The 27,701-nt window shown below is 35.2% G+C and overlaps 1 protein-coding gene across 1 annotated transcript; it reads right to left on the bottom strand.

The window, feature by feature from the left end:
• Positions 1–1,365: 1,365 nt before the first annotated feature.
• LOC126964671 (retinol dehydrogenase 14-like) lies at positions 1,366–24,082 on the bottom strand. Its single transcript, XM_050807930.1, has 5 exons — positions 23,592–24,082; positions 21,328–21,563; positions 20,388–20,624; positions 11,086–11,158; positions 1,366–3,618 (listed from the first exon to the last, which is right to left on the bottom strand). Exons 1-5 carry the CDS (start codon positions 23,871–23,873, stop codon positions 3,448–3,450), a joined length of 999 nt encoding a protein of 332 aa, XP_050663887.1. The 5' UTR covers positions 23,874–24,082; the 3' UTR covers positions 1,366–3,447.
• Between the last annotated feature and the right edge of the window lie 3,619 nt (positions 24,083–27,701).

Here is a 27,701-nt window from a genome sequence, read left to right as displayed (position 1 = left end):
TCATTTAAATGTTTTCGTGGAGATGAACATATTTATAAAAATGAAGGAGACAACATCTTATTTTGTTATTTGATTACTAACTCTACGAATATTTTTTTCAACACTGAACTTAGTACACACGCACTCTGCTGGTGCATTTTAAAACTAATTCATGTTCCAATTAAGCATCAGCACAATTCGGCATTGTGCGGCATTGAATCGCATTATGCTCTGTAATTGGAAAACTACTATTATCACCACTATAGAGTGGTGTTATGCTTATACATGGGGCATACTAAGGGTGGGCGCAAACGTTCGGAAACCGGATTAGGTTTCCTGATCAGGAATTCAGATTCGGAATTCCGTGAGACTAGCACAAACGTCCGGTTTTTTTGTTCGGATTTTTTACAACCTGTACGAATAGAGATGCTTGTTTAACAATTGGTGGGAATCATTTGTCAATTGTTTTTTATCACACATCAAAGTTCTACGTACGCAACGAAAATGGAATTAAGCCGAAAATATTTTAGAGCGATGATTTTTATGATTTAAAAGTTCTCTCTCTCCGCAAGACTGTGCCGCTCGTCTGCTTTTGGGAGAGAAGCACCTTGCTTGAGCACCGCGAGGCGATGGTTTGCTGAATTTGAGAGGTCGGGTTTCTTTACATGACGAATTTCATGAAAGGCGGCCTTCAACGAAAGAATGGAATACTGTTAAACGGCCAATTAAATAAAACCCGCGGATTACCTATGGGCAATTTTAATTGAGACAATTCGAGGACTATTAGGGATTGGTATGAGCCAAATTCAGAAAATTTTACACGAAGAATTGAAAGTTCGCAAACTTTGTTGTCGTTGGATCCCTCATGAACTGACAGCGGAGCCGAAGCGGGCTCGCGTGGAATGGTGCTCACAGATGATAATCGAGTACGACCACTAACATTCTAATACTATTTATGACATTGTCACAGGAGACGAAACGTGAAAGACGACCAAAAAGCCGCGTTCTCCGACATCACGACAACGCTTCTTCACACACGGCCAACAAAACTAAGTCATTTTTAGCTTCCGAAAAAGTACAACTCGCCACCCATCCTGCACATAGCCCCGACCTAGCACCTTGTGATTTCTGTATTTTCCGCAAAATCAAAGATTTGATGAGAGGTTTCACTTTTACCAATTTCGAAATTTCGTAGAAAACATGCCTTAAGATGTGTGGTCCTCCTGTTTAAAAAATGGTTGGATGGCATGAAAAAGTGTTTAAAATGTAAAGGAGAGTATTTTGAAAAGCAATTAACATAATATTTTGGTTATAACATGTTGTTTACGTCTACGTATAAGTGGCGATAACTGTGATTAATCAAAGGATAAAATAATAAAAAAAATATTCCTTTCATAACTTTAATGAATAACAGAAATAAATGTTCGCTATACCCTTCAATATAATTTATAAAGTCTAACATTATTATTATGGTTTTTGATTAATATATCAACACTAAAGTTAACTTACAATATAAATAACGCGTCACACACGGCTACATGATACAAATAAATAGAATTAAAATTTGACATTTTAAAAACAAATCAAATTATTAAGTAATAAAAAAAACCTTATTTTCAATAATTACTCAAACAAAAACACTGAATCATTTCGATGACGCAGGCTCACGAGATTACACCCATCCAAATATTTAATTATATTTTTTTAATTATTAATTATCGCATCGCCAATTATGAGCATGTCGGTGACGCGATCCCTTAAGATTTTCCGCTACCAAAGTACCCACCGTTTCCACATTAAATGTAAATTTGTATTTTTATTCACAGAAAAAGCATATCATCGTGTTAACAAATGCTTCTTAAATGATTTTCAACTTATTTGTTGTCGTTATCATATTATAACCAATGTCGGGTCTGTATTTAATATATGCTAATTACTTTAAGAGAAATTTGCAATCTATACATCTTTCATACAATACAAAAACTCAACAGTTATTGTCGCCACGTGTGTCGCGTTAAACTTAACATAGTTTGTTCTTAGGCCGTGTCTACACGCAAAGAACAACGGCGTTCTGTCGCCGTCGTACGTTATATTTAGTTACGCGATCAACTAATTTTAGACAACATGCCAGAAGAGGTTTTCTAAATAAAGTCTAAGGTAAAGAAATGAGTTAAAATTTAATTAAATAAGTGACATACTTAAACATAACTCCAATTAGTTACCCGTCCCTAGTTACATTAGTTGAGTAATAGTTTTCTTCAAGCGGGGTTTTCACTATCCGAATTCACTTAAACCAAGTGGACTCGGGCGCTACTCGTACAGTGTAAATATAATATATACTTATACAAATTCAATGGGTTCAAGTGAAATCGGACAGTGAGAACTCCTCTTTACACCAAATAACTAACATGAAGTATGTGTAGAAATGAACTAATTGTCTTATTATGCTTTTCGAGTAAAGTACTTAATAGTCATAATTAACATATTATAAACATAATTAAAAACCACCTATCAGATGAAATATAAAAAAAAATGTTGTCTTAAATCATGGCACTATTTTGTAACTTATTAAGTTTTAAAAAATGCCCGTGTCATAGAGTATATTACAATAATTTGTATTTATTGCTTGACAAAGAATACACAGACTATATAATTATATTATATTTATGTCATCCTACATTACATACAAACATATCTGAAAAACTAAGAAATGTATTTGTTCAAAGGCTAAAATTTAAAAGTGCGTTATTTTCGTAAAAACGCCAAGCATTTATTAAAAAAGACGCAAAAATGCTCAAAGCACTGGCATCAATTTGTTATCTTAAAGTGAAAACCCTCACTTCTGGAATTAATTATACAAATAAATATTTGTAACCAAAATTTATGAACGATGCGGGACTCGAACCCGCGACTTCTGGGGTTCCGTCGGAGCGCTCTTACCAATTGAGCCAACCTTTCGAGTGACGCATGGTTCATAAATCTTGGTATGTCTTGTTCAACACTCAGGAGAACATTGACGTTCGAGATTCAAGTAAAACTACAATCCTTTTCCATTGTGAGCGAAAATATATTTGATTGAAGAACACCTAAAATGATTTACATTAGTAATAACTACAGTAGTATGTAAGTTAGGGCGGATTCGACCAAACAAGATGTTTCACGAGGATAAATATACGGAGATAAATTTAGTACTTGGATATTTTCGTTTTCGTTTTTCCAACGTACTTGTGGAGTACTCTTTCTCGGTACAGTTATCCTATAGCTTAAAAGTGAATGATGATCGAAGAACGAATGAATGTATAAACCTACAAAAATTCTTTGTTTTGTTGTTTCTGAGGTTAGTGGTTGGTATAACACAAAATTAACTTTAATCTTAGAGTAGCAGTAGTTACTCACGAGTAAATACTTTCTCCAGTTTGGTCGAATCCGCCCTTAAGAGGTTCAGATATTTTTGATTACATTTGCCGTTTAAAGTGGTCTCCGAGCCTTAATCATTTGTTCGCTGATGTCCCACAGTTTCTGCTCCTCATCAGTGTTGAAGGGATACTTGGAAGAGTACTCAGCACAGTCGCGGTAGAACTTCCCGGTCGTACCCTCGATGTTGTAGTCAGTTGCGCAGTACACTACTGTCTCTGACCCCTGGTGGGATAAATTTATATTTATTTATCATTACAGTAAAGTAAAAAATGAAGTTAACTAAAATATAAAAATTATAATATTGGATATATCCTAGAAAAGTTTCATTCAGAACGCAAAAGAATACAATTATGCAGGCATGACAACAGAACGTTAAGATAAGTAAACAATAGAATATTTAGGAGGATACACAATACTATATAAATCAAGACACCGACAGACATACATATTGGATTAATAATGAATAAAGATACAAGGTTTAAGGTAAGGACCCTAATTGTTGCTTTAACTTATTCTTAAATGGCGCAGTAGAGGAGTGCGAAAACAGGTCAACATTAATGTGAGAATCCAATGAAGAACATATTCTGTAAAGAGGCGCGCGAAGCCCAATATTGGTTCTAGGAGTCGGTAGGTTGAAAATTCTGTGCGTGCATAAAGACCTAGCAGGAACAGTGAATGGCAAAAGCTCGAGAAGTTTTTAGCAGTAAATACGGTACAAATACTAATAATTAATAAAAAAAACACTCTTAATATAAATAGCTCATAATTGATACCTTTTCTAGACGGTTTATATAAAGCTTTTATTTTTACAAAAAATAATTTTATGTCTACAGGATATGCGAAGAAATTTCATTATTTCTTTACATTCATATATATTTTATAGAAAGTGCGAATAGAACCAAAATAGCCCTAACCGTTACAATTGGAGCCATGCCAATCATTCAACGAACTGCCCAAAGAGCTGCAAGAAATGTACATAAATACCACGAAAATCAAAACTCGCTTTAAAAGATACTTCCTGAAAAAAGAATAGGATTCGGAAAAAATAATTGAATGGCTCTAGGTACCCAGATAAACCCGTGAGGTTTTTGTGGTACTTATTTCATAAAAATGTATGTATTTGTTCTGTATTGGCCAATAAACTAAAAAATAAAAAAGATAAAAATTGTACGAAAATTTATTAATTGTACACCAAAAGTATTTAACATGACATAGTTTTGTAAAGAAAATTTTATTATATTCGTAATAAATTTTAAATGTTTCTAATTCTGAATTAAACACATGGCGATCTCCTGCGAGAGAGGTAACCTAGCTCCGCTCCTTGAAGTACGCGGGGTGGGCTGCTTCAACCGGCCGACTCGCTCGGTTGTCGGTTACTTAATTTAACTACAGTAATTTAATAAATAACTAAATTAATCACTTAATTAAGTTGTGGCAGACAGTTGAAGCTATATTGAACGAATCGCATAATCATTTGCACATGCAAAGGTGTGCGCGCGCTAGATGCTCAGTGCTCTGTGAACGGCTCGATCACCTTGCGTTGCGTAGAAACATAGCATCATTGGTTGTCTCTGAAGAGAGCTCGGATGATTTGTAGATAAATCTCCATGCGAAGAAAACCGTCAAGTGGCAGCTACGTTGTCGCGTTTCGATTGGTCAGTGAGAGTTCTGGACGCCCACTCTCCTTACCTCCGCCACAGTCCCGTAGGTCTGCTCCCTTTTCTTCCCCAGAGCCCCGTAGGTCCACTCTACTCCCGTTCCACATCTTTTCCTGCGTTACTGGCCTAGTAACGCATCTGAAGCCCTCCCGGGGTGCAATTTCCATAGGCACAGTGATCACTTTCCATCAAGTATACCTCATGCCCGGTCGCCCTATTTTTCCACAAAAAAAAAACATTATTTCTGTTCAAACAGTACGTATTTCTTAAAATAGACTTCTATTTTAAGAAATACGTAATTAAACCCTCGATCAAAGGCCCAAAGGCAAGAATATAATAACTTTTTATATTTTTTTTAAATTATGACAACATTTCTTTTTTTTTCATTTCTTTACATTTTCCAACATTACGCTTAGACGTGCGTAGCCACCTTCCCAATCTCAGGTGGTACCCTTGATAATGTTAAACATTTAATAAAGGAAGAAATGGACATTCTGCTATCCAAAATGGAGAAAAACATGAGCAAAATATTAGAAAATAAAACTAGAGAAATTTTCCAAGAAATGAACCAAATAAAAGACTCCGTGAATTTTATAAGCAATCAATATGGGGACCTGAAAAACGAGTTACAAGGAAAATTAACGGAGGTCAAAGAACTCAAGCAAGAGAATAACAACCTGAAGTCCAAAGTTAAGGACCTTACTAGTCGTATAAGCATCATGGAGCAGCACTCGAGAATGAGTAATCTAGAAATCCAGTGTCTGCCTGAACATAAATCTGAAAATTTATCCAATATCATCTTTCAAATCGGAAAAGTTACTGGCAGTACGATTGCAGACGCAGATATTCATAAGTGCACCAGGATTGCAAAACTAAATCCAGGAAATGCGCGCCCACGCTCTGTTATTGTGAAATTCTCATGTCTACGCATTCGCGATACTTTTTTAGCCGGAGTTATTAAATTTAATAAAATAAATGAGGACGATAAACTCAACACAAGTCATGTCGGAATAAGAGGCGACAAGAAGCCAATCTACGTTGTAGATCACTTGACCCCGGAACTAAAGAAAATACACACTTTTGCCAGGATAACAGCTAAGAGGTTAAAATATAAGTATGTATGGGTTAATGGACGTGTGTTTCTGAGGAACTCGGACATGGCTGAACTTATTGTTGCGAGGAATATTGAACAGTTAGAACAATTAACATCCTAATAATATTTGTTTCGCCTAGTCTCTTATTTTAATTCGCTTAAAGTTCGCCAATCTAAATATATACTATCAGAACTTAAGAGGGATAAAGAGTAAAATACGGGATGTAAAACTTAATATCTTACCTAATGATTTCAATGTCCTCATATTCACTGAGACATGGCTCAATGACGGTGTATTTGATGCAGAGTTCATTGATAGTCGCTACATAGTATATCGTAGAGATAGGAAACAAACAAATATAAACAAAACAAAAAATGGAGAAGGAGTCCTAATTGCGGTTAAAAATCAATTTAAATCTTGTCGAATACCGCAATGGGAGAGCAACTGCGAAGATCTGTGGGTGACAGTAGATGTGCTGATATAAAATAAACCAAGCCATTTGGCTATCTGCGCTGTTTATCTACCGCCACTAATCAAAAGAGATACACTTAATGATTTCTTGACAAACACTTCCAAAGCAATCTACAAAAACGAACAGGTTCTTGTTGTAGGAGACTTTAATTTGTGTAGTTTAACATGGTCAAAACTACCCGAGTTAAACTACCTATATCCATCGTGTTGTTGCAGTCTGGATTCTATTATTATAGACTTCATTAAAGAACACGAGCTCAAGCAATTTATTTCCATACTCAACACCAACGAAAGAGTACTCGATCTGGTCCTGTCAAATACTACCCAAATCAATGTTAACAATGTTGCCAACCCCATCAGTTTAGTTGACGATCATCATCCACCGTTATCAATAAGCCTCAAATCAGATGTGGTAGGCAACATTAAAGATAGGCATGTTGAAAAATATAACTTTTATAAGGCTAACTATGACGCTATTTTTAAAGATCTAGAAAATACACCATGGGTAGATCTCTTTGCTTGCTGTGACAATGAAAATGATATGCTTGATATTTTTTTATGATAGACTTAACTCAATAATTGAAAAACACGTTCCTAAGGATAAAGCTAGAGATAAAAAATATCCTATATGGTACAGCAATAAACTTATTTCGATATTAAAACTCAAGAATAAGATAAGGATAAAAGCAAAAATTTTCAACAATCCATTACACAAACTTAAATTCGAAACCTTAAGAACTATCAGTAATAGCCTAATTAAAGAATGCTATAATAATTATATTGAATCAATCGAAAATAATTTGGCAAATAATCCAAAATATTTTTGGACTCATCTAAAAAATTTAAGACAATCACCAAACACATATCCATCTAAAATGGTCTATAATGACAGGGTAGCTACTGATGGTCCAAGTGAATGCAATTTGTTTGCAACTTTTTTTGCATCAGTTTACGATACTATAGATAAAACGTCAATATTTATGTTCAACCTAAATCTCATAACTTTCTGTGCCGTGTTTATGTCACGCTCGAGGAAGTCATCCTGAAATTAAAAAGACTTGATACGAAGAAGGGAGCTGGGCCTGATGCAATACCTCCGTTACTGATCAATAAATGCGCAGTCCCCCTTTCAGTACCAATCTGCATGATCTACAACAAATCATTGCATTCTGTTATTTTCCCAGACTTATGGAAACAATCTAGAATTGTCCCAATCTATAAAAAGGGTGGTCGTGAGAATATTACTAATTACAGGCCGATCTCGATTCTGTCAACTTTGTCAAAAGTATTCGAGTCCCTGTTGCACCCAATATTGTCACGCCATGTTCTTCACGAGCTCTCGGAAGCCCAGCATGGATTCGTCGCTGCCAGATCAACCATAACAAACCTGTCGAATTTTATTAGTTCTGTTGTAGCTTCTGTTGAATCTCGTAGACAAGTCGATGCTATTTATACAGATTTCTCGAAGGCTTTCGACAAAGTTAATCATAGACTGCTAGTTGCAAAGCTTTCCTCCTTTGGCTTTGGTGGATCAATTTTACCATGGCTCTCATCATATCTTGTGGAAAGAGGTTCATGTGTTGCTTTAAAGGGCTATTGTTCTCAACCATTCAAAGTTACATCGGGTGTTCCCTAGGGATCAATTTTGGGACCACTCTTATTCAATATTTTTATAAACGACATCACCAAATGTGTAATAAATTCAAAATGCCTGATCTTTGCAGACGATCTAAAGCTTGCAAAAGAAATCCTTACTCATGATGACGCTCTATCCTCGCAGGAAGATATCGATAGAATTGCTGACTGGTGTAATTTAATGGCATGGATCTAAATCCTGCAAAATGTTCCATTATTAGCTTCACTCGTACACGCTCTCCAATCGATCACAAATATACAATTAGCAACTGCCCACTGAAGAAACTTGAAACTATACGTGATCTAGGAATTACACTAGACGCAAAACTACGATTTAATGTTCATGTCGAAAACACTGGCAGATCAGCGCGCAAGATGCTAGGATTCTTGTTGAGAAACGCAAAGCCTTTCAAAAAGCTTAAAACGAAAAAAAAATTGTTTTCTTCACTAGTTAGAAACAAACTTGAATATGCAACGGTAATTTGGAACCAGGGCTACCAAGTTCACAAGGATCGGATCGAAAGCATTCAAAGGAAATTCACAAAATTTTATTCCATTGGAAAAGACAAGCAACTACCATATATCATGCGGCTAAAAACTTTCAAATTAAACTCACTGATAGATAGACGAAAAATACATGATATGATATTTTTATTTAAGCTCCTCAACGGCATCACAAATAACACTGATCTTTTGAGTCAAATATGCATCAAGGTTCCCCCCCGTACTCCACGGCATCCTATTTCACTTTTTACGTACCCAACCCACAGGACCAATCTCGGTCATCATTCCCTAATACCCCGATTAAGTAGACAATATAATGAATTTATTAGTAGAGACAAGTCCATTGATCTGTTCAGCGATAATATAACAAAATTTAAAGATAAATTAATTAAGACCCTCGATTCGTAGATATTAAAATTGTGATTTTTTCATTATTATTGTATTTTTATTTTTTATATACCTATCATTGTATAAACTTAACATTTACATAACTTTATTTAGCCTTTACTTATTATATAAATTTTAACTTTTTGTACGACTTGTATTTGCGTACATGCTGTAACTATACTACATACATAACTACATGCTGTGCCTATAAATATAATTATGTGTATCCCTAGCACCTAAGACTTGTTTAATGTTAATGTATCACATGTAATTCTGTTGGTAGTTCATAACTTAATAAATAAATAAATGACTTGTTAATATTTAAAGAAAACTCACTTGATTTTAATCATAAATATATTCAGCAATATAATAGTGTTTTACTTTTCTTTAACATAATCATATTTAAGATGATATAGGGAAAACATTTCTGTTTTTATCAGTTAATGAGTTCTTGCAGTAAACCGACGATATATAAATATTTACATCCATGACTCGAAAACACACATTTACTATTCATGATACATATGTTTGAACCTACACAGGAGCTTTGGCTAGTTTTAAGTTTAATTTTTGCAAATCTTTAATGTTTTTAGTGCAGAATAAAAGGGATTTATTTTAATTATACGGAATATATAATATAAAGAATAAATACATGTTGCATTATTTTTAACAATTTTAATTAAAAAGATACAAGTTTAAGGAGAACTTTTATATTTATGTATAATAATATATAACTAAACCATCATTTAGAAGTACAAACAGGACAAATCTAGAGAAATTAACAGGAATTTGCGACGTTAATACAAAATTACGAATGAGGAAATACTACCGTAGAATTTTGCATTCATAAGCATATCAATATAATATAGTAGATACCTACTCGCAAATAAATCGCTGTGGTTACCAAATACATTTGTTATGATCGCTCAGGATTCTTCAAAACTCCAAAAATTCTGAGCGACACTACAATTGTGTTCGCTACCTTGAGACATAAGATGTTAAGTCTCATATTTTGACCAGTAATTTCGCTAGCTACGGCGCCCTTCAGACCGAAACACAGTGATGCTTACACATAACTGCTTCACGACAGAAAAAGGCGCCGTTGTCGTCTAGCCGGCATCCTGTGCCTTATCACACCTCAGGCCTCCCACCGTCTACTCCCTTGGGCCTGGGACTTCGCTATTCTTTTTATGCCTTGGAGGAAGCACAGGGCACAATACCAAATACATACTTCGATTACATACATCATTCTGTTTCCCAGAGGACCCTGATACCCCGATACTACAAACTCCAATTTATGCCGCTGTTACCGTTACCAAAAACACTTCATTAAAAAGTATTTCCTGCACAGTAAAATATTTCCATTCAATAAATAAATGTATTTATAATTGTTTAAGTTACATATAAATGACATAGACAAGAACGTCGAGCAGATGAAACGAGTACGAAGATGATTCGGTATTCGTCTTAGCTCGGGTGTAATCGGAGTGCGGTGCGAGTGCGGGCGCCCGGCAAGCGCCGAGCAATCAGTCAGGGAAGAACTATCGCGCGAGGCGGTTGTGTCGCACGTGCAGGCCGAGAACACCACGTTCTTATTATATAATTACAAGGCTTGTGTTCCTTCATTACTATTGTAACGTTTGTTGCTAATAATGATACCCTGTGTTTGTAAGACTGTATTTTACTTGATGTCGTAATCAAAGCCCACGTCACCACGATGACTCTGACTATGTGACCGGCCTTGCCCCGTCGTAAATATATTTTGTACCAGATGTCTCTTCAACAATACAGTTATAGATAATCAGCTATGCCGCATCAAAACGTAGACCACAGTCCAATAAGTAGGTACCTGGCGATGAAGTAATTTCACAGACCAAAGCTGATGTGGGTCGAGCTGGCATTACAAGGTGATTGATGAATTAGAAGCAATTAACACTCACCTGTTTGGCCGACCTCATGAACAGCAGGGCCATCGGCGCCAGCAGTATGTAGTGGTACCATTTCACGAAGCTCCTGGAATGTTCCACAATAGTTTTTTATATATCTATACTAATATTATAAAGGAGAAATTTTTGAAGTGAAATTTCTTTAGCCGCATTGGGCACTTTTTGGTAGGGGAAAATCTTATTGGTTCGCGTCACCGAAATGGTTATAGCAGTATATCTGTAGCTATACAGCTGACTTATGTGCAACATTAGTGCTGTGTATATCTTATAAGTGAATATTTGAATAATAAATAACCATTTAAACATGTATATTATAATTGTTGCTCTGAGTGTTAATAGATGTAAAAACCGGATTGATGTTGATAATTTTAATTCAAACACGAAATTAAATATTTTATACTCAAAGTTCAAAATTTTGAAAGAACTACTTACGCCTTTAAGCGCAAAGACACGTTTATATGCCTCTTTGATAGTCTCATTAGATCGCATTTAGAATATGTGTCACCAATTTGGAATCCGATAAATGCATTCTACATTCAAAAAATAGAAAAGGTTAAAAAAAAATCTAAGAACCCTTAATTTCCGTTTTACCCCGCTGCTCTTACAATGAACTGTTAATAAAACATAATACCCTATCCTTGAGTAATCGGAGACGGTTATATGACGCAGTAACGCTCTATAAAGTTTGTAAAGGCGATATTAATTCATCCCAATAATTATTATCTGAGATTAATTTCCGTGTACCATCTATCCACGTCTCTAAAACTAGGAGCAATATTGGTAAACGTACGCCACTCCACAGAATATCTACACCATGTTGAATAACATTGATATGTTTCGTGTTCCCTTTTAACCTATAAAACTAATCTTATAAAAATATTCAGTTCTAATCTTTAATAATCTAAACTTAAATCTTATTATTTTTGCTTTGTATATTCTTTTAATTTTTGGTTTTTCAATGAAATATCTTTCTTTGCAGTAAATGTAAATAACCAAGTGTTATTTACCTTAACTGCAATTAACTTTTATTGTAAACTGTTGACGTTGTCACTTTTATCTTCAACATCTATGTTCTCAGTGAGACGTTCCAAGGGAACAATTGTAATTATCTTATTTCGTTATAATTTGAATGTGTATTTTATCTTTTGTTTCTGTTTTTGTCTCCAACAAAGTAAATTAATAAATAAATAAATATTTATTTTTGTATGAATATTTATATGAGATTAATTTTGGACACACGTTTTGACAGTTCTGCTGTGACATTGTTTCGGTACGAAACTCGGAACAAAGAAATAATTGTTGATATAATAATAATTGAACTTCTATACAAGGATATTTATTTCAAATTAAAAGTTATATAACATTAAAATCTGTCTAACAATAACAATATTATTTTATCCTTCAATATGAATCTGGCAAGGCACGCTCGACACAGCCTCATCTTGAAAAGGATTTAGTTCTTTGATATATAATCAAAATCACAAATCAGAAATATCTCTAATGCCATTATCAACCGAAAGACAAACGAATTCACACCATTCATTATCCAAATTAATAGATAATAATATATGGATCATGCAAAAATACGTTTGTTTTATTTCTTACTGCTTTCATTGCTTTAGATTTTGACAGTAAATTTTGACAAACTAATAAAAACAGTTATTTTATTATCAACAGAAAAACTTCTGTTGGGTAAGCTAGTAGAGATCTACAACACGGCCAGTGGTCACACTCTCTGGACCTCGCTGGAAGTGAAGTCCCCCCCTAGTCCTTTTGCGTCAGAACAGCAGTTTACAGTTTCATTATGTGTCGTGACATTTTCATGCTATCACTACTTTGTTTTTAAAGTTTTCATTTTTACGTTTTGACTTTGTTGTTAACACTCTGCAGTTTCTGGTGTTCTGGGTCGCTATAATAGTACCTACTGCCAGAAAAATAAATACTAACCCCTATTCTTTCATTGATTTTTCATCATTATAGTAATAATAATCAGCATCACAACATAACACATTTATATCAATTTATGATACGGAAAAAACTGGTTGTTTTTTATTTATTAATAATAATATCTTAGTGATGCTTGTTTTGCGCACCGTAACAAGTTGTGACGTAATCGACTATAATTACTTATCGCGCACTTATCATCTCTCATCTAGGATGTTATAACTACATTCGCATAATATACTTACATATATACATGCATATGGACAAAGCGTGCGAGAGAGAGGAACGTCTCTAACGAAGATACAGCAAGATAGAAAACGAAATACATGAGGCACACTAAAAGTTTTGCACTTCTAGCTAATCGGAAGTATTTAAATTTCGAATGTTATATTTTTTGAAACGTTGCAACCTTCGTACTAATAAAAAAAAACAATTGGCGGGAACTCATTTGTCAATTGTTTTTTATTACACATCAAAGTTCTACGTACGCAACGAAAATGGAATTAAGTCGAAAATATTTTAGAGCGATGATTTTTTATGATTTGAAAAAGTTCTCTCTCTTTGCAAGACTGTGCCGCTCGTCTTCAAAATGCGTTTGGGAGAGAAGCGCCTTGCTTGGGCACCGTGAGGCGATGGTTTGCTGAATTTGAGAGAGGTTGGGTTTCTTTACATGACGAATTTCGTGGAGGACGGCCTTCAACTGCCGTCAACGAAATTAATGTGGCTACAGTGTTGAGCGGCTAATCTAAGAAAACCCGCGGATTACCTATGAGAAAATTCGAGGACTATTGGGGATTGGTATGAGCCAAATCCAGAGCCAGAAAATTTTACACCAAGAATTGGAAGTTCGGAAAATTTGTTGTCTTTGGATCCCTCATGAACTGACAGCGGAGCAGAAGCGATCTCGAATGAAATGGTGCTCACCGATGATAATGAAGTACAACCACGGACATTCTAACGCTGTTTATGACATTGTCACAGGAGACGAAACGTGGATTTATTGTTTTGAACCCGAAAAAAAACAGCAATCTTGTGAATGGGTGTTTGAAAAAGAGAACAGGCCAACAAAAATGAGGCAGGCGAGAAACGTTGGTAAAAAAATTATTGCATTTTTTTTCTCAGCTTCGGGTCCCATCTGCACAATTCCACTTGAAGATCAAAAGAGTGTTAATGCCGAGTGGTATTCTACCATTTGTTTACCCAAGGTGTTAAAAAAAGTTCGCGAAAGACAAAGCCGCGTTTTCCTCTATTATGACAACGCTTCTTCACACACGGCCAACAAAACTAAGCAATTTTTAGCTTCTGGAAAAGTACAACTCGTCACCCATCCTCCAAATAGCCCCGACCTTTTACCCTGTGATTTCTATATTTTCCCCAAAATCAAAGATTTGATGAGAGGTTTCACTTTTACCAATTCCGAAGAGGCAGTGATAGCACGTAGAACACATGCCAAAAAAAATGATTCGATTGCAAAAAAAAATTAAAATGTAGAGGACAGTGTTTTGAAGAGCAATAAACATAATATTTTGGTTATACATAGGCTGCACTAAAAGTATCGGGAATGGAATATTTCCACTGTTCATGTCATATTAAAATCTTCTTTAATTGAAAACTCCTTGGTTTTAAAAATCGAACACCATTTATTTATTTAAAAAATGATTCTCGGTCTTGTCAAACTTGTTTAGTCGTTGAGAAAATGGAATTGACTCGAGAAAATTCTAGAGCGATGATTTATTATGACTTTCGAAGTGGTTTAATACAAAAACAGTGTGTTGACTGAATGATTTCTGCATTTGGTGATGAAGTACCATCCAAAACCACAGTTTCTCGCTGGTTTTTTGAATTTCAACGTGGACGTGCCAAGCTCAGTGATGATCCCCGTCAAGGTCGTCCAAACACTGCAGTCACCAAAGAAAACGTTGATGCTGTGCGTAAGCTGATTGAGGAAGATCGACATGTGACATACCGCGAAATTCAGGCAACTTTAGACATTCGTATGAGTCAAATACAAATAAACTTGCATGAACAATTAGGTGTAAAAAAGTTGTTTTCCCGATGGATACCGCATTTGCTCTGTGAAGAGCAAAAAGCGGCTCGCGTTACTTGGTGCGTCAGAACTCTCGAAAGATTCCACGCAGGATTCTCAAATGCTGTATACAACATTGTATCAGGACGAATCCTGGATATACGCAACGACGAATACGAAAAAAAAACCAGTCACGAGTTTAGGTGTTCGAAAATGAGTTAAAGCCAACAAAAATTGTTCGTTCACGGAGTGTTGCAAAAAAAAATGGTGGCCACGTTTGTCTCCAAAACCGGCCATGTCGCGACTATTCCTCTTGAGGGACAAAGAACGGTTAATGCAGAATGGTATGCTAGCATTTGTTTGCCACAGGTCGTTTCTGAACTCCGTAAAGAGAACTGCAACCGCCGCATCATCCTCCATCACGACAATGCGAGTTCTCACACCGCGCACAGAACAAAAGAGTTTTTAGAGCAGTTTTTTCTATACTTTCCCTAAAATAAAGAATAAATTGCGTGGTCAGAGATTTTCATCACATGAAGAAGATGTGGACTCCTACATCCGCCAACTTCCGAATGGAATGGTTGCTTCAATGATTGGTTCCATCGTATGGAAAAATGTTTCAAATTTCGCGGAAAATACTTCGAAAAGCAATAAATACATTTTTAAATAGTAATGTTGTGTCACTTCCTTGATTCCCGAAATTTTCAGTGCCACCCTCGTAACATGTTGCTTTTTTTAAGCTACGCAAAACTTTTAGTGTGACCTCCGTATACGCTTTGATTTATATTTTGTGTAGCCTTGCATTTAGTTAGAAGTCCAGTATTTTTTTGTTTTTTAGTTGATCTCGTGTAGATTTCGTTTCTCGCAAAAATTTAAGACTTATTTGATATATGTTGTTTTATTATTCTATTCCATCTAATTAATAATAAAACCAGGACAAGTTAGATATCCGGACTAGAGTCTAAAAAACTGGATTAATCCAGTCAGGTGGTGGACCTTAGTTCTAACAACGATTTTAAAACTTCATCTTAGTAACGTATGTTTACTTATTATACACCAAAAGACTAAAGAAATTGACTCCACAATCACAATACAAGCACAACTACAACTTGAAACAAACAAACAAAGCGTGCGAGAGGGATGAACATTTCTAACGAAAAAGGCCGGCCGAAATCCTGTGATTCCTCTGGTGTTGCAAATGAATGTGGGCGGCGGTGATCACTTACCACCAGGTGACCCAAACGCTCGTTTCTCTTCCTGTTTCCATAAAAAAACGAAGACACAGCACGATAGAAAAGACAAGCGAATATAATATTGTTACTGTAACTGATTTTGACTGGCAAGACTTCGAGAAAACAGCAGAGCCACGCTTGGCTAGCTCCTTAGTATTTGAATAATAAACTAGATGACGCACACAAGAATATGTTGCGACGGATTCGCTCTTACGATCAAGGTACCTTCCTATTTATATAGGGTTTATTGTACCAGATTGTAAGAGGTACATCGTCTGAAGTGGAAATGAGAGTGGCTTTTTATATCTTGGGTTTCAAACGCTTGAAATAAAATATTTAAAATGAAACAAAAGAATATTTGTAGAATTGATCGTTATTAAATTCGCTTAGTTTCACAAAATCCCTTCGAATGTCGAACAAGGCACGGCGGGTGAATATCTCTATAATTTAGAAGCAGTTTATTAAAAGACCAACAGTTGTCTTAAGTTTCCCGTGTCCGCCATTAATTAGATTCTTATTAGCGTTACTATAAGTTTCTAGAACTTTCCAGAGTATTATTAAATGATCAGAAAGTTGAGACACATTTTGGAGTTTTCTACAATACAGAATACAACCTAGATCAATCTACAAATTTGTAGAACATTCTTGATCGTTCAGAACCGTGGCACCTTATTAAGAGTTTTCTAAATCATTCTGGAATATTCTAGATCATTATAGAATTTTCTAGAACAATCAAAATCATTTTAGATTAATTATAATCACACATTTTAGAAATCACATGTTTCAACTCCCCCAACTTCTACACCCTTATAGGTATATTGCAACCACAATAGTGCACGATGGGATTCTTGTACATATTGTGACATTCAAACAATGTGATATATAGATGGCCTATTGCATCTTGCTGTGGGGTCATGTCGTCATAAGCTAAGTACCTATACATAATTATCTTACGTAATTTATACGTGCCTCTTGCTGCTAGACAACCGATGAAATCAGGCCAGGTTTATTGCTTTAGTGTGCATGACAAGCTACTCCTTACCCCCGCGATATGTATGTCACTTTGTGTTAGTGTGCGTGCATTGCTCAAAACAGAGGACGTATAAATGATCTAAGATAATTATAATCTGAAATATTATAATGGACGCCGATACTGGAAGAAAACAATGATCAAATCAAACATGGTTTGATGACTAGGTGTCATTAAATCATTTCCTATTTTCTTTTGTGTTGCATTATTTAAATTATGTCGCGTGATGTGTTAATACGTATTACAATGGAATCATTGTTTCAATGTTCTAGTGTCTCTAAATATAAACATAGACAGATTTAAAGAGAAAATGAAATACAATAACTGCGTTATAACAAAAAAGTTAAACATGTGTTGAACACTTGTTTTAAAATAGTCCCATTCCAAATCTGTGGCTTTATGTTGTTACACAATCTTTAAAGGCCGGCAACTCTCCTGTGATTCCTCTGGTGTTGCAAGAGATTGTGTGCGGCGGTGATCACTTATCAAGGTGAGCCTCTATGATGTTTGTCCTCTATTCCATAAAAAAAAAGACATTGCTTATATTTAAACACGAGCCGAAGCTTGTCTAAGGTGTGTCTCACGGATAGATTATATTCATATGAAGGATTTAGATTATATGATGACAGATAGATGACAGCTGACAAAAATTGCGTTCCGTTCCTTTTATTGTTTCTGAACACTTCAGTTTATGTTGTGATTAACAACGTTTAAGTTAAACACAAGCTAAACACTGTTTTGTAACAGAAAAAGATAAACTCTATCAAAGCCCTTAAATACTTAGACACTGTTTAACAAAACACGAATCTAAACCAAGTTTAAATTATTTTTTATAATGACACCGTAAATGTTTAGAGTGATGCGAAAGTGGCCAACGCTCAGCTTATGCTGAAGCAAATGCCACAGTGATGGCTTTGAGCGGAGCCCACCACGAGACAGGTCGCGAAGTCGTTTCGAAATGTTATTTGAAGGTACATAAGAAAAATAAACGGGATAGGAAAATAACACACAAGTAGCAAATACTTTTAACAAAAGAAATACCTACAATAGAATATGATACAAACAATATATTACATAAAATATCAACAAACACACAAATAAAATTTTAAGGTTAATTAATAAGCAATGTTTAATTTTTTGGTAGTTTCATTTTTTATAGCAGTTTTGAATGATGATCTTCATACGATTAGAAGTTGAGCGTATTTTGAAAAAAAAAATAAGTATTTATAACCTTGGAGTTATCATAATGACTTATCAGTAAATAGTTGATGACGTGCGCAAGTGTCTAAGGCTGGGAGGTAAGTATTGAAAAAGGTGTGATTTACTCCGTGGAACACGTTAAAAAATTAAAAGTTCTAGAGGTTATTTTTTGTTGTTGAGATAAGTGAAGGTTTTAATTGTTAATTGTACTTAGGTACTATTGCGCTAATTAAAATTTTAGCCATCAAATTTGTTCGTTGGTATTTATAAGTATCACTTGTTCTGAAACTGGTTTTATATTATATATACAGGGCGTGCATTGGTTTTCCTAGTAAGGTAGGCACTGTGGATCTAACTAGTCGTAATTGAGCTTTGGAATAAGCAAACATTGCTTACCGTAGGTATTTAGTATCTAGCGTAAAGAAAAAATTTATGAGTGGATGTTCAATAGAAGTTTGGTAATAAAATAACGGAACCAAATTAAACTAAATTAACTTTAACACTAGTGCTATATTCATTTAGGTTCATAACGAGTAGGCACTGCCTAATTGCCTATGTGATATGCACGCCCCTGAATATATACCTAACTAGGCAAATAAGCTCGGCTGTTACATAATAAAAGGTGACCTAAAATACTGAAAGAGAAGATAGAGAGAGAACCTAGTAAAATGAGTTTTTGCGACTAGATAAGTTATCTCCCCCAAAAATCCCCTTAACTTTAGTAGGAACTTTAACCAAAATCGTAACAGCTCGTCCAGAGATACATGAAATATATACTTATTATTAATAGTAAAAACTGCAGGGTTCGGGAAACACACTTCGGCCCGAAAACATTGACGTACACTAAACAACTAGACTCACAATCGCGCTCAAAAATCGTCTGAAGCAAAGCTCTGCTTATTAGGCTGATTATTCGTTCAAATGTGTTTCGACCGCGCTTTGAATTCAACGCCACGCAATGACAAAGCGCTCAGTGAAAACTCCAAATAACAGCATATCCAAACTTAAAAAGGATGGAGTATCGAATTTCAGGTAAGTGATCCTCTAAATTAACAAAATTGTGTAATTAACTTAACGTTATTAATCATTTTGCTTAATAATTCATGCACAAAAATTGTCTGAAGCAAAACTATGCTTATTAGACGCATAAGGCAGAGAATTAGGCAGAATGTTCGTTCAGTTGTGTTTCGACCGCGCTTTGAATTCAACGCCACGCAATGACAAAGCGCTCAGTGAAAACTCCAAATAACAGCATATCCAAACTTAAAAAGGATGGAGTATCGAAATTCAGGTAAGTGATCCTCTAAATTAACAAAATTGTGTAATTAACTTAACGTTATTAATCATTTTGCTTAATAATTCATGCACAAAAATTGTTTGAAGCAAAACTATGCTTATTAGACGCATAAGGCAGAGAATTAGGCAGATTGTTCGTTCAGTTGTGTTTCGACCGCGCTTTGAATTCAATGCCACGGAATGACTAAGCGCACAGTGATAACTGTCCAAATAAAAGCATATCCAAACTTAAAAAGGATGGAGTATTGTATTTCAGGTAAGTGATCTTTAAAATAAACAAAATTATCTAATTTACTTGATGTTTTTAATCATTTTCCTATCTACTATACTACTACTATGTACTATATAATCTACTTCTAATGAGCGTATACAATAGACTTTGCACATTACTGCCACGAATTATGGTGTTAATTTGAATGAATATTTTAATGTTGTCTGTATAAGTTAATGTATATGTATATTTCCAGTCGGACATTTTTTGACGACCCATAGTAGCGATTAAGTTTAATTAATGTATTTCGAATCTATATTTATTGTAAATAATGTTTGTTTCCAAAAAAAAACCAACCTGAACAAATTAGTGTAACAGAATCCCGGGCAGCAGGTGTTAACATCCACACCATAATCTTTCAATTTGACCGACAATGTTCTTGCGAAGTATGCATTCATGAGTTTTGAATTACAGTAGCCTGGATTGTGTCGCTGCTTCTTGCCTTTTTTTGCCTCTTCAATTTCCTTCCTTAAGTTCAAGTCATTGAAGTCTAATTTGCCTCTCTCGTGAAGGGTTGATGTTACAACTACCACTCTAAAAGTATCAAAAAGTCTTTTAATTTCTACATATTAAATTCTCAAAAAGTATAAATGCATATGTTAAGGGAGCATAATATTCATTAGACATTACAGAAATTTGCACTCACACTCACACATGTCACAATACACATAATTATGATCATATCAGATTGAGATGCGGTAGGGTGTGGACTTTAATTCTTATATTCTGTCATGTAGCAGTTTTAATGAAAAAGATGTATAAATGTTTTACTACTACCGTTAGACATGTAACTTGTTTACAATTAGTTCGATTTTAAAACTAAAAAATGTACATTTTTTATATTATTACATTTATTATATAATTTATTCATCATTATCATCATATCAGACAAAAGACATCCACTGCTGGACAAAGGCCTCCCCCTTAGATCTCCGAGATAATTGGTCCTGCGCTGCCCTCATCTAACCTAGTTGGGTGATCTAGACTACATCATCCGTCCATCTTGTGGGGGTCTACCAACCTCCACACACATGAATAAATTATTATAAAGCATTGTTACTATTGTTCCAAGACAGTTACAATAATATATACAGATGTGTTCAGAGACAAGCTTTGCATGCTGACCCAGACAGACTTCAGTATTAAAAAGCATCTCAAAACACATTAAGCAACAATTATGTTAAGTATCATCTATGCACGCATTTTGTGTAAAGCAGAATTTCGGTATTAAACTTACCTACTAGGAGAAGCTTTCTTAAGCAGATCTAGAAGTAGTTGTGTAAGATAAAAGTGGCCCAAATGATTAACACCCATATGTATTTCAAAACCATCTTTAGTCTTCTCATCTTTATCTAGGGGTATGACAACACCAGCGTTGTTAATGAGTACATCAATCCTGTTGAAGCCAGCCTTAACAACATCAACAAATTTTTCTATTGATTCTAGAGATGCAAGATCAAGTTGCATTGGGATCTAGAAAACAAACAAAAGATACATCTCCTACATTTCAGTGATTTCATGCATCTCATCACCATCGGCGCACCCGCGCCCCCCGCCCTATCAAGCCGCACACTACGAGCACAAGTGGTGCGAAACTACTTCGTACCCACACTGATAAACAATGAGTAAAGCTGTGTTAGTAAATAAAGTGACACATCATCAATAAAATTACTAAATACTTAATAATATATTATTTTTAAAGTAATATTCCTCACTTCTGGGACTAATTAAATAAAATTTGTAACAAAAATTTATTAACAATGCGGGACTTGAATCCACACCTTTCTGGGTTCCGTTAGAGCACTCTTACCAACCGTTTGAGTATTAAATACTAGTAAATTTTAAATAAGAATGCTATATTTATAATTAATGGTATAAACAGCAATTTCATTCCAGTGCAAGAGTGGCACTAATTCAGTAGAGTTTGGATAATCCTGTTGTCGTAAGACAGCAGAGTAGCTTTCACACATCTTAATGTAAATATAACCACAAACCTATACTTCAACAAAGATATTGAAATGCTAGAGAAAATTTCATGTAGGGGTATAAATATGGGCAATGAAGGCAAATGGTATTTACAAATATGGTATTCTCACAAAAAATATGAATAATGTATGCATACTATAAATATTGGAGACAATTTTAATTTGATGAATCCAAATATTCAGAAAGCTTTTAAGATCTTTTGTTATCTGCCTGTTCGTATTTATATCTGACTGTAGAGTAGAATACCTCTAGACTTGATAGTCACTGTAAAATGACAAGGTATGGACCATGGCCTCAAAGATGGCATGTGCCATGTGCCTGTTATTATAGTAGCACCCACATTGTGATGAGAGGTGGTTGTTAAATCAATAAACTGTTTCTATAAACAGTTTTATATTTGTTATCAAATTAACTGTTTTTCTAACAAAAAAACCTGTTGAAAATAATAAGCTAATACATTCAATGAATGTCTTCACCATTTTTCTTCAACGAAAAAATAATTCCGACCCTTTTGCACCTATCCCTTTCTCAGTTGCACTTCTGCAACAACAATGCAAATTAATTTTGAATACCTCGCAAAAACAGCTTTTATTGCTTGCAGATTTGCAAGAGAGGATAATTTCATTAGAAAATGTTCACATGAATATGCTGTCAAACTTACAATATTTTTGTGTACTTAATTCAAAACGGCTGATGAAGTTGTGAGCGAAAACGTTGACTTGATATTATATTGAAGAAATAGCTACTAGGTATAAATTAAATTTAGCAATGGTAACAATATAATGTGAACCTATTAAATTATTAATTAATGCACTAAGCGATTTTTGAAAACCCTTTGACAATTTAACAGATTTTTCAACCTGTTGACTATTGACAAAAAACAGTTTAATTTAAATTAATTTAAAAACCATCTCTAATTGTGATAAACATTTAAAAATAAAAAATTTACAAGAAATACAAACAACATCATATTATGATTATTGTAATGTGTGGGATTTTTCATTATGAATTAGGTATATTTGTTATAGTGCATTTTATTCATAAGCATATTGTTTAAGGTTTATACTGCACAAACAAGTTACTTATAGGTCAAATAAATGGTTAGTTGCTGCTAAATTTTATTGTTATTTAAATTCGGCATAATAAAAATAATCTAACAATAGGTGAAATTAAATTAATTATTAAATTAAAGAAAAATAAAAAAAAGGATTAGTTTGAGCTATGTAATAATTATTGTAATTAACCAATTATTTTAACCTTTAAACTTAATATGAACTTAAACTGCAACAAAAACAAGCAATCAGTGATAATAAACATTGAGTTCAAGGTGCATATCTCTTGACAGATAATAATATAATAATAATTAGACATTATTATTTCAGTAATTGACATCAATACCTATTGGATTCCAATGTAACAAAAGTTTTAAATTTACATTTACCATGGATCAAGTGATGATCAAACAACTTTATCTAGGTAATATCTATATCTTATAGCATTGAGTTTGAAACTTACGAGTTCGCCGCAATTTTCTTCTTTTCTTATGGTAGCGACGACTTGTTTAGCTTTAGCAAGATCTCGACAAGCAAATATTACTCGAGCTTTTCGTCTTACTAGAGCTCTGGCTGTTTCCAATCCAATCCCACTGTTTGCACCGGTTATGAGAAATGTTTTGCCTCTTAGACATGTATTGCTAATACACTTTGCCCAGTTTCTTGAACGCCACTTTCGTAATAGACCTAAAGCTACCACCAGAGAAACTGGTACAGCTGCATACAACACCGGTCCAGATACCATTTTGTATTTATATAATAGTAAGATTTATTATATATTATTATTGTTTAAATTTTCGGCGGATTTATATAACGAAGGGAATTCAGATAAACACTTACGACTGTCGACTTGAACTCTGGTACGAACTTAGGAATCACCTGACAAAGAGAATTTAAACACTACATTCAACGCCTGAATAATGATTGAATTCCGTATAAATTATGAAGAACCGAGACTCGAGAGGCGAGAACGTTCAATGTTCTCATCATGTCATGTCGCTTGTGACTTGTGGAATGTGGACACTAATATAGTATAGTGATAATATTCTCTTTGACTAGTTTATAAACAAAGGTACTCGGTGTTGTGGACTATGGTCAAAGAATATAACGTTTATCTGATAGCCTCGACCTTAGACCCGTACGCGACTTCAAGAATTGGTGGAAGATTTTGTCGTTCATAAGTGATCTAAAATCCTACTTTGAATAACAATATTAGAAATTGAAAACAATGCCAACACTTACATTAATATGTATATATATACTACTTTGGAAGGCTAGAACTTAGAAGGTAGGGTTAAAATTTTCACAGGATTGTAAGATTAAGTTTAGTTTGTATCTATGTATGTCACTATTTATTATGTCTGATCTATTGGACCTGTACTTCTCACTCTTTGTCTCGGTCTGTGCCTCAGGTGGAAATGATGTCCGTCACACACAACAGATTTAATATGAATAACGCTATGCTGGACTATGCTTTTGTAATGTTTTACTTTCCTGCGGAAGCTTTTATGGTATTTATAAATTTTATAATACACATTGTTTGACCGCCAATATAAGGTATCTACGAGCCAAATTTTATATAATTATGTGCATGAGTTGTTGTGTAGGTACTAAGCTATTTAAGTAACAATGGGTTTTTAAAAATCACACGGGAACTCTTTAATTTTCCGGGATATAAAGTGTCTAAAATATTGACCGTCAATATAAGGTATGAATCAACATGCCATATTTTATCAAATCAACTGTATAAGTTATTGGCACTAATCTATATAATTTACTATAGTTTTTAACTATCACACAGGAACCCTTTAATTTACCAGGATGAAAAGTATCTAAAATGTTGACCGGCAATATAAGGTATCAACACACCAAATTTTACTTAATTAGGTGCATAAGTTGTTGTGTATTAAGCTATAAAAGCTAGTATAGGTTTTTAACTGTCCCACGGGAACTATTTAATTTGCCGGGATGAAAAGTTTTTGGAGTAACGTTTTTGGTGCGCATCATTTCAAGCTCACTTTCACTTTCTTGTATTTTGAAGCTTTATTAAACTATTGAAATTGATTTATTATTATACTTTCATAAAGTTAAGTGAAAATTCTATAAATTATGGAAGAAAGTGGTGTAAATAATAGTGCCGGAAAATCTTATGGGTACTAAGTAAGTTACAATTCATACATTAATCTGACATGTATTGCATATATAAACATGTGTGCTTTGTATTTATTAAATATTGAATTATCAATATAGTTCATACAAATTAATATTTGCTATGCACATAATTAAATGTTTAATTTAATATGGAGAGTAAATATAGCGCAAATCACGCCAAATAAACCATTTGTTAACCTAACCTATTTATTTTTTTTAAATATCTATAATTTTTTTAAGTTATTATGATTTATTTTTTATTTTATTTTATATAACGTAATATTTAGGTCTGATAAGAACCATTTCATAATGCTATACATCAACTTATAGAATCATACAGATCACCAGTAGTCATCTCATCGAAGTACAAGCATTGTCACGTTCTCGCGACGACCGCAGATATACTCACGTGATCAGTCATATCCTCCGCGTTACACAACCTCACAGCAAGGCCGAGCGTACTCGACTGATGCGTCGGGGCGTCGATCACTATTCATGCAATTTTAATCAATGAGCGACAGAGTAGGTGCTAAATGCTCATTGACATCGGATGATCGAGGTTCGACGCGAGTTTACACAAGCGCGCCGGTTTACTGCGATAACATTAGTTTTAGAGCGAGATAGAACACATAATATTATTCTCAATTCTTATTGAATGAAACGTTTTACTATTGGTCAAAATGTAAGCTTTAGTATTGGTGTGTATTTTCTAAACTGGTAAATATTTTTTAAGTAACAATTGTAATTGGTTAACTGGTTTTAAGGATTTTGTATATATATCATGCAACTGAATTAAATGTCACCTTCCACATATTCCTCACAGTCAAGCAGTTGTTTTATTTAATCTCCAAGCGCTCAGTCTCTAAAGTGGTGACCCCGAACAAGAACACCGACGGAAGGAAGCCAGGAAGCCCGAACAAGAACACCGACGGAAGGAAGCACGCATAAGAACACCGACGGAGGGATTCCTGAACAGAAGATCACCGAACCTCTGCCCGGCTACACATCGAATCACAGCTTCATCAGCTCTCCGAATCGACGAATTCCTGTTCGACGAATCTCTGCTCGAGGAATATCTACCCGACGAAGAAATGGAAGACACAAACTAGTCTCAGCCACTCCCAGAGCCCACCGCGACAGAAATCTCCAGCATTTCACTGTCGATGCGCATACCACCATTTTGGCAGGAAAATCCGCGATTGTGGTATCACAGCTTTGAAGCCGCCACCGATGACCTCAAGAGGAGTCAAGCCCAGCTGAAACAGATGGTGTTCGTCAAATTAGAAAAGGCTGACATCGAACAAGTCTCCGACATCCTATTCAACATACCGAGAGACAAACAATATTCAGCAATCAAGGAACGTCTCATATCGGTGTGTATGAAGAATCCGACAGCTGCAAGTTCCAGAAGCTACTCGCCGAGATGGAGCTTGGAGACCAGAAGCCTTCACAGCTACTGCGACGCATGCGTAACCTTGAAAGGGAAAAGGTTACCGACTCCACCCTCCGCATGATGTGGAGTAAGCTGCTGCCAGCCCACGTCCGCTCCGTGCTCGCCGTCAGCGAGTCATTCAGCGCGAAGTCCACGCTGGAGCGTTGCTTGCTGACACGATGATGGAGCAAATCCAGGAGGTAGCAGACGTCGCCAGCCAGCCACCAGCCGTCTCCAGCCAGCCTCCAGCCGTCTCCAGCCAGCCACCAGCATCAGTTCCAGAATCATCGACGTCAAATCAGGTAGATCACACACAATTCCTTATTAACGAGATACGAAAACTATCACTAGAAGTCGCCGAACTCAAGTCAAGGCCATCTCAACACTATCATTGCCACCGATTTCGCTCGTCATCTGGCAATAGAAGCTCGTAATAACACCGTTCCCGCACATTCAATAGCTCACCAACACTTTACTGCTATTACCATCGCCGATTTGGTAGTGAAGCACGACGTTGTACTACGCCCTGCAACATCAGGAAGGAGCCATCGGGAAACTAGAACGGACGTTAGCTGCGGCGGAACCCAGCGTCCTTCACACATCATACCGCCTTTTTGTCACAGACAAGAAAACAAAGATGTCATTCTTAGTAGATACCGGTGCTAATATATCCGTCCTACCAAGAAAACTAGGCCTGAAAGCAATGCCTCTACCATTTAAATTGTACGCTGCAAACAACACAATAATTTCTACTTATGGCGAAAAAACATTACAAACTCGATCTCAACCTCCGTCGACCATACAAGTGGAAGTTTATTGTAGCTGACGTCACGAAACCAATATTAGGTGCCGGTTTTCTCAACCACCATCATCTCACCGTAGATTAAAAAAATCGAAGATTGATTGATGCCGTCACAAATCTTAAAATCAACGCGCCGATAATGTCAACGATCTTACCCACAGTACGAAGTATCGATATACAGGCCCCGT

This window comes from Leptidea sinapis, chromosome 5, assembly GCF_905404315.1.
Source record: "Leptidea sinapis chromosome 5, ilLepSina1.1, whole genome shotgun sequence".
Taxonomy (NCBI): domain Eukaryota; kingdom Metazoa; phylum Arthropoda; class Insecta; order Lepidoptera; family Pieridae; genus Leptidea; species Leptidea sinapis.
The sequence above is the reverse complement of the archived record's forward strand: the minus strand, read 5'-3'. Positions and strand labels throughout refer to the sequence as shown.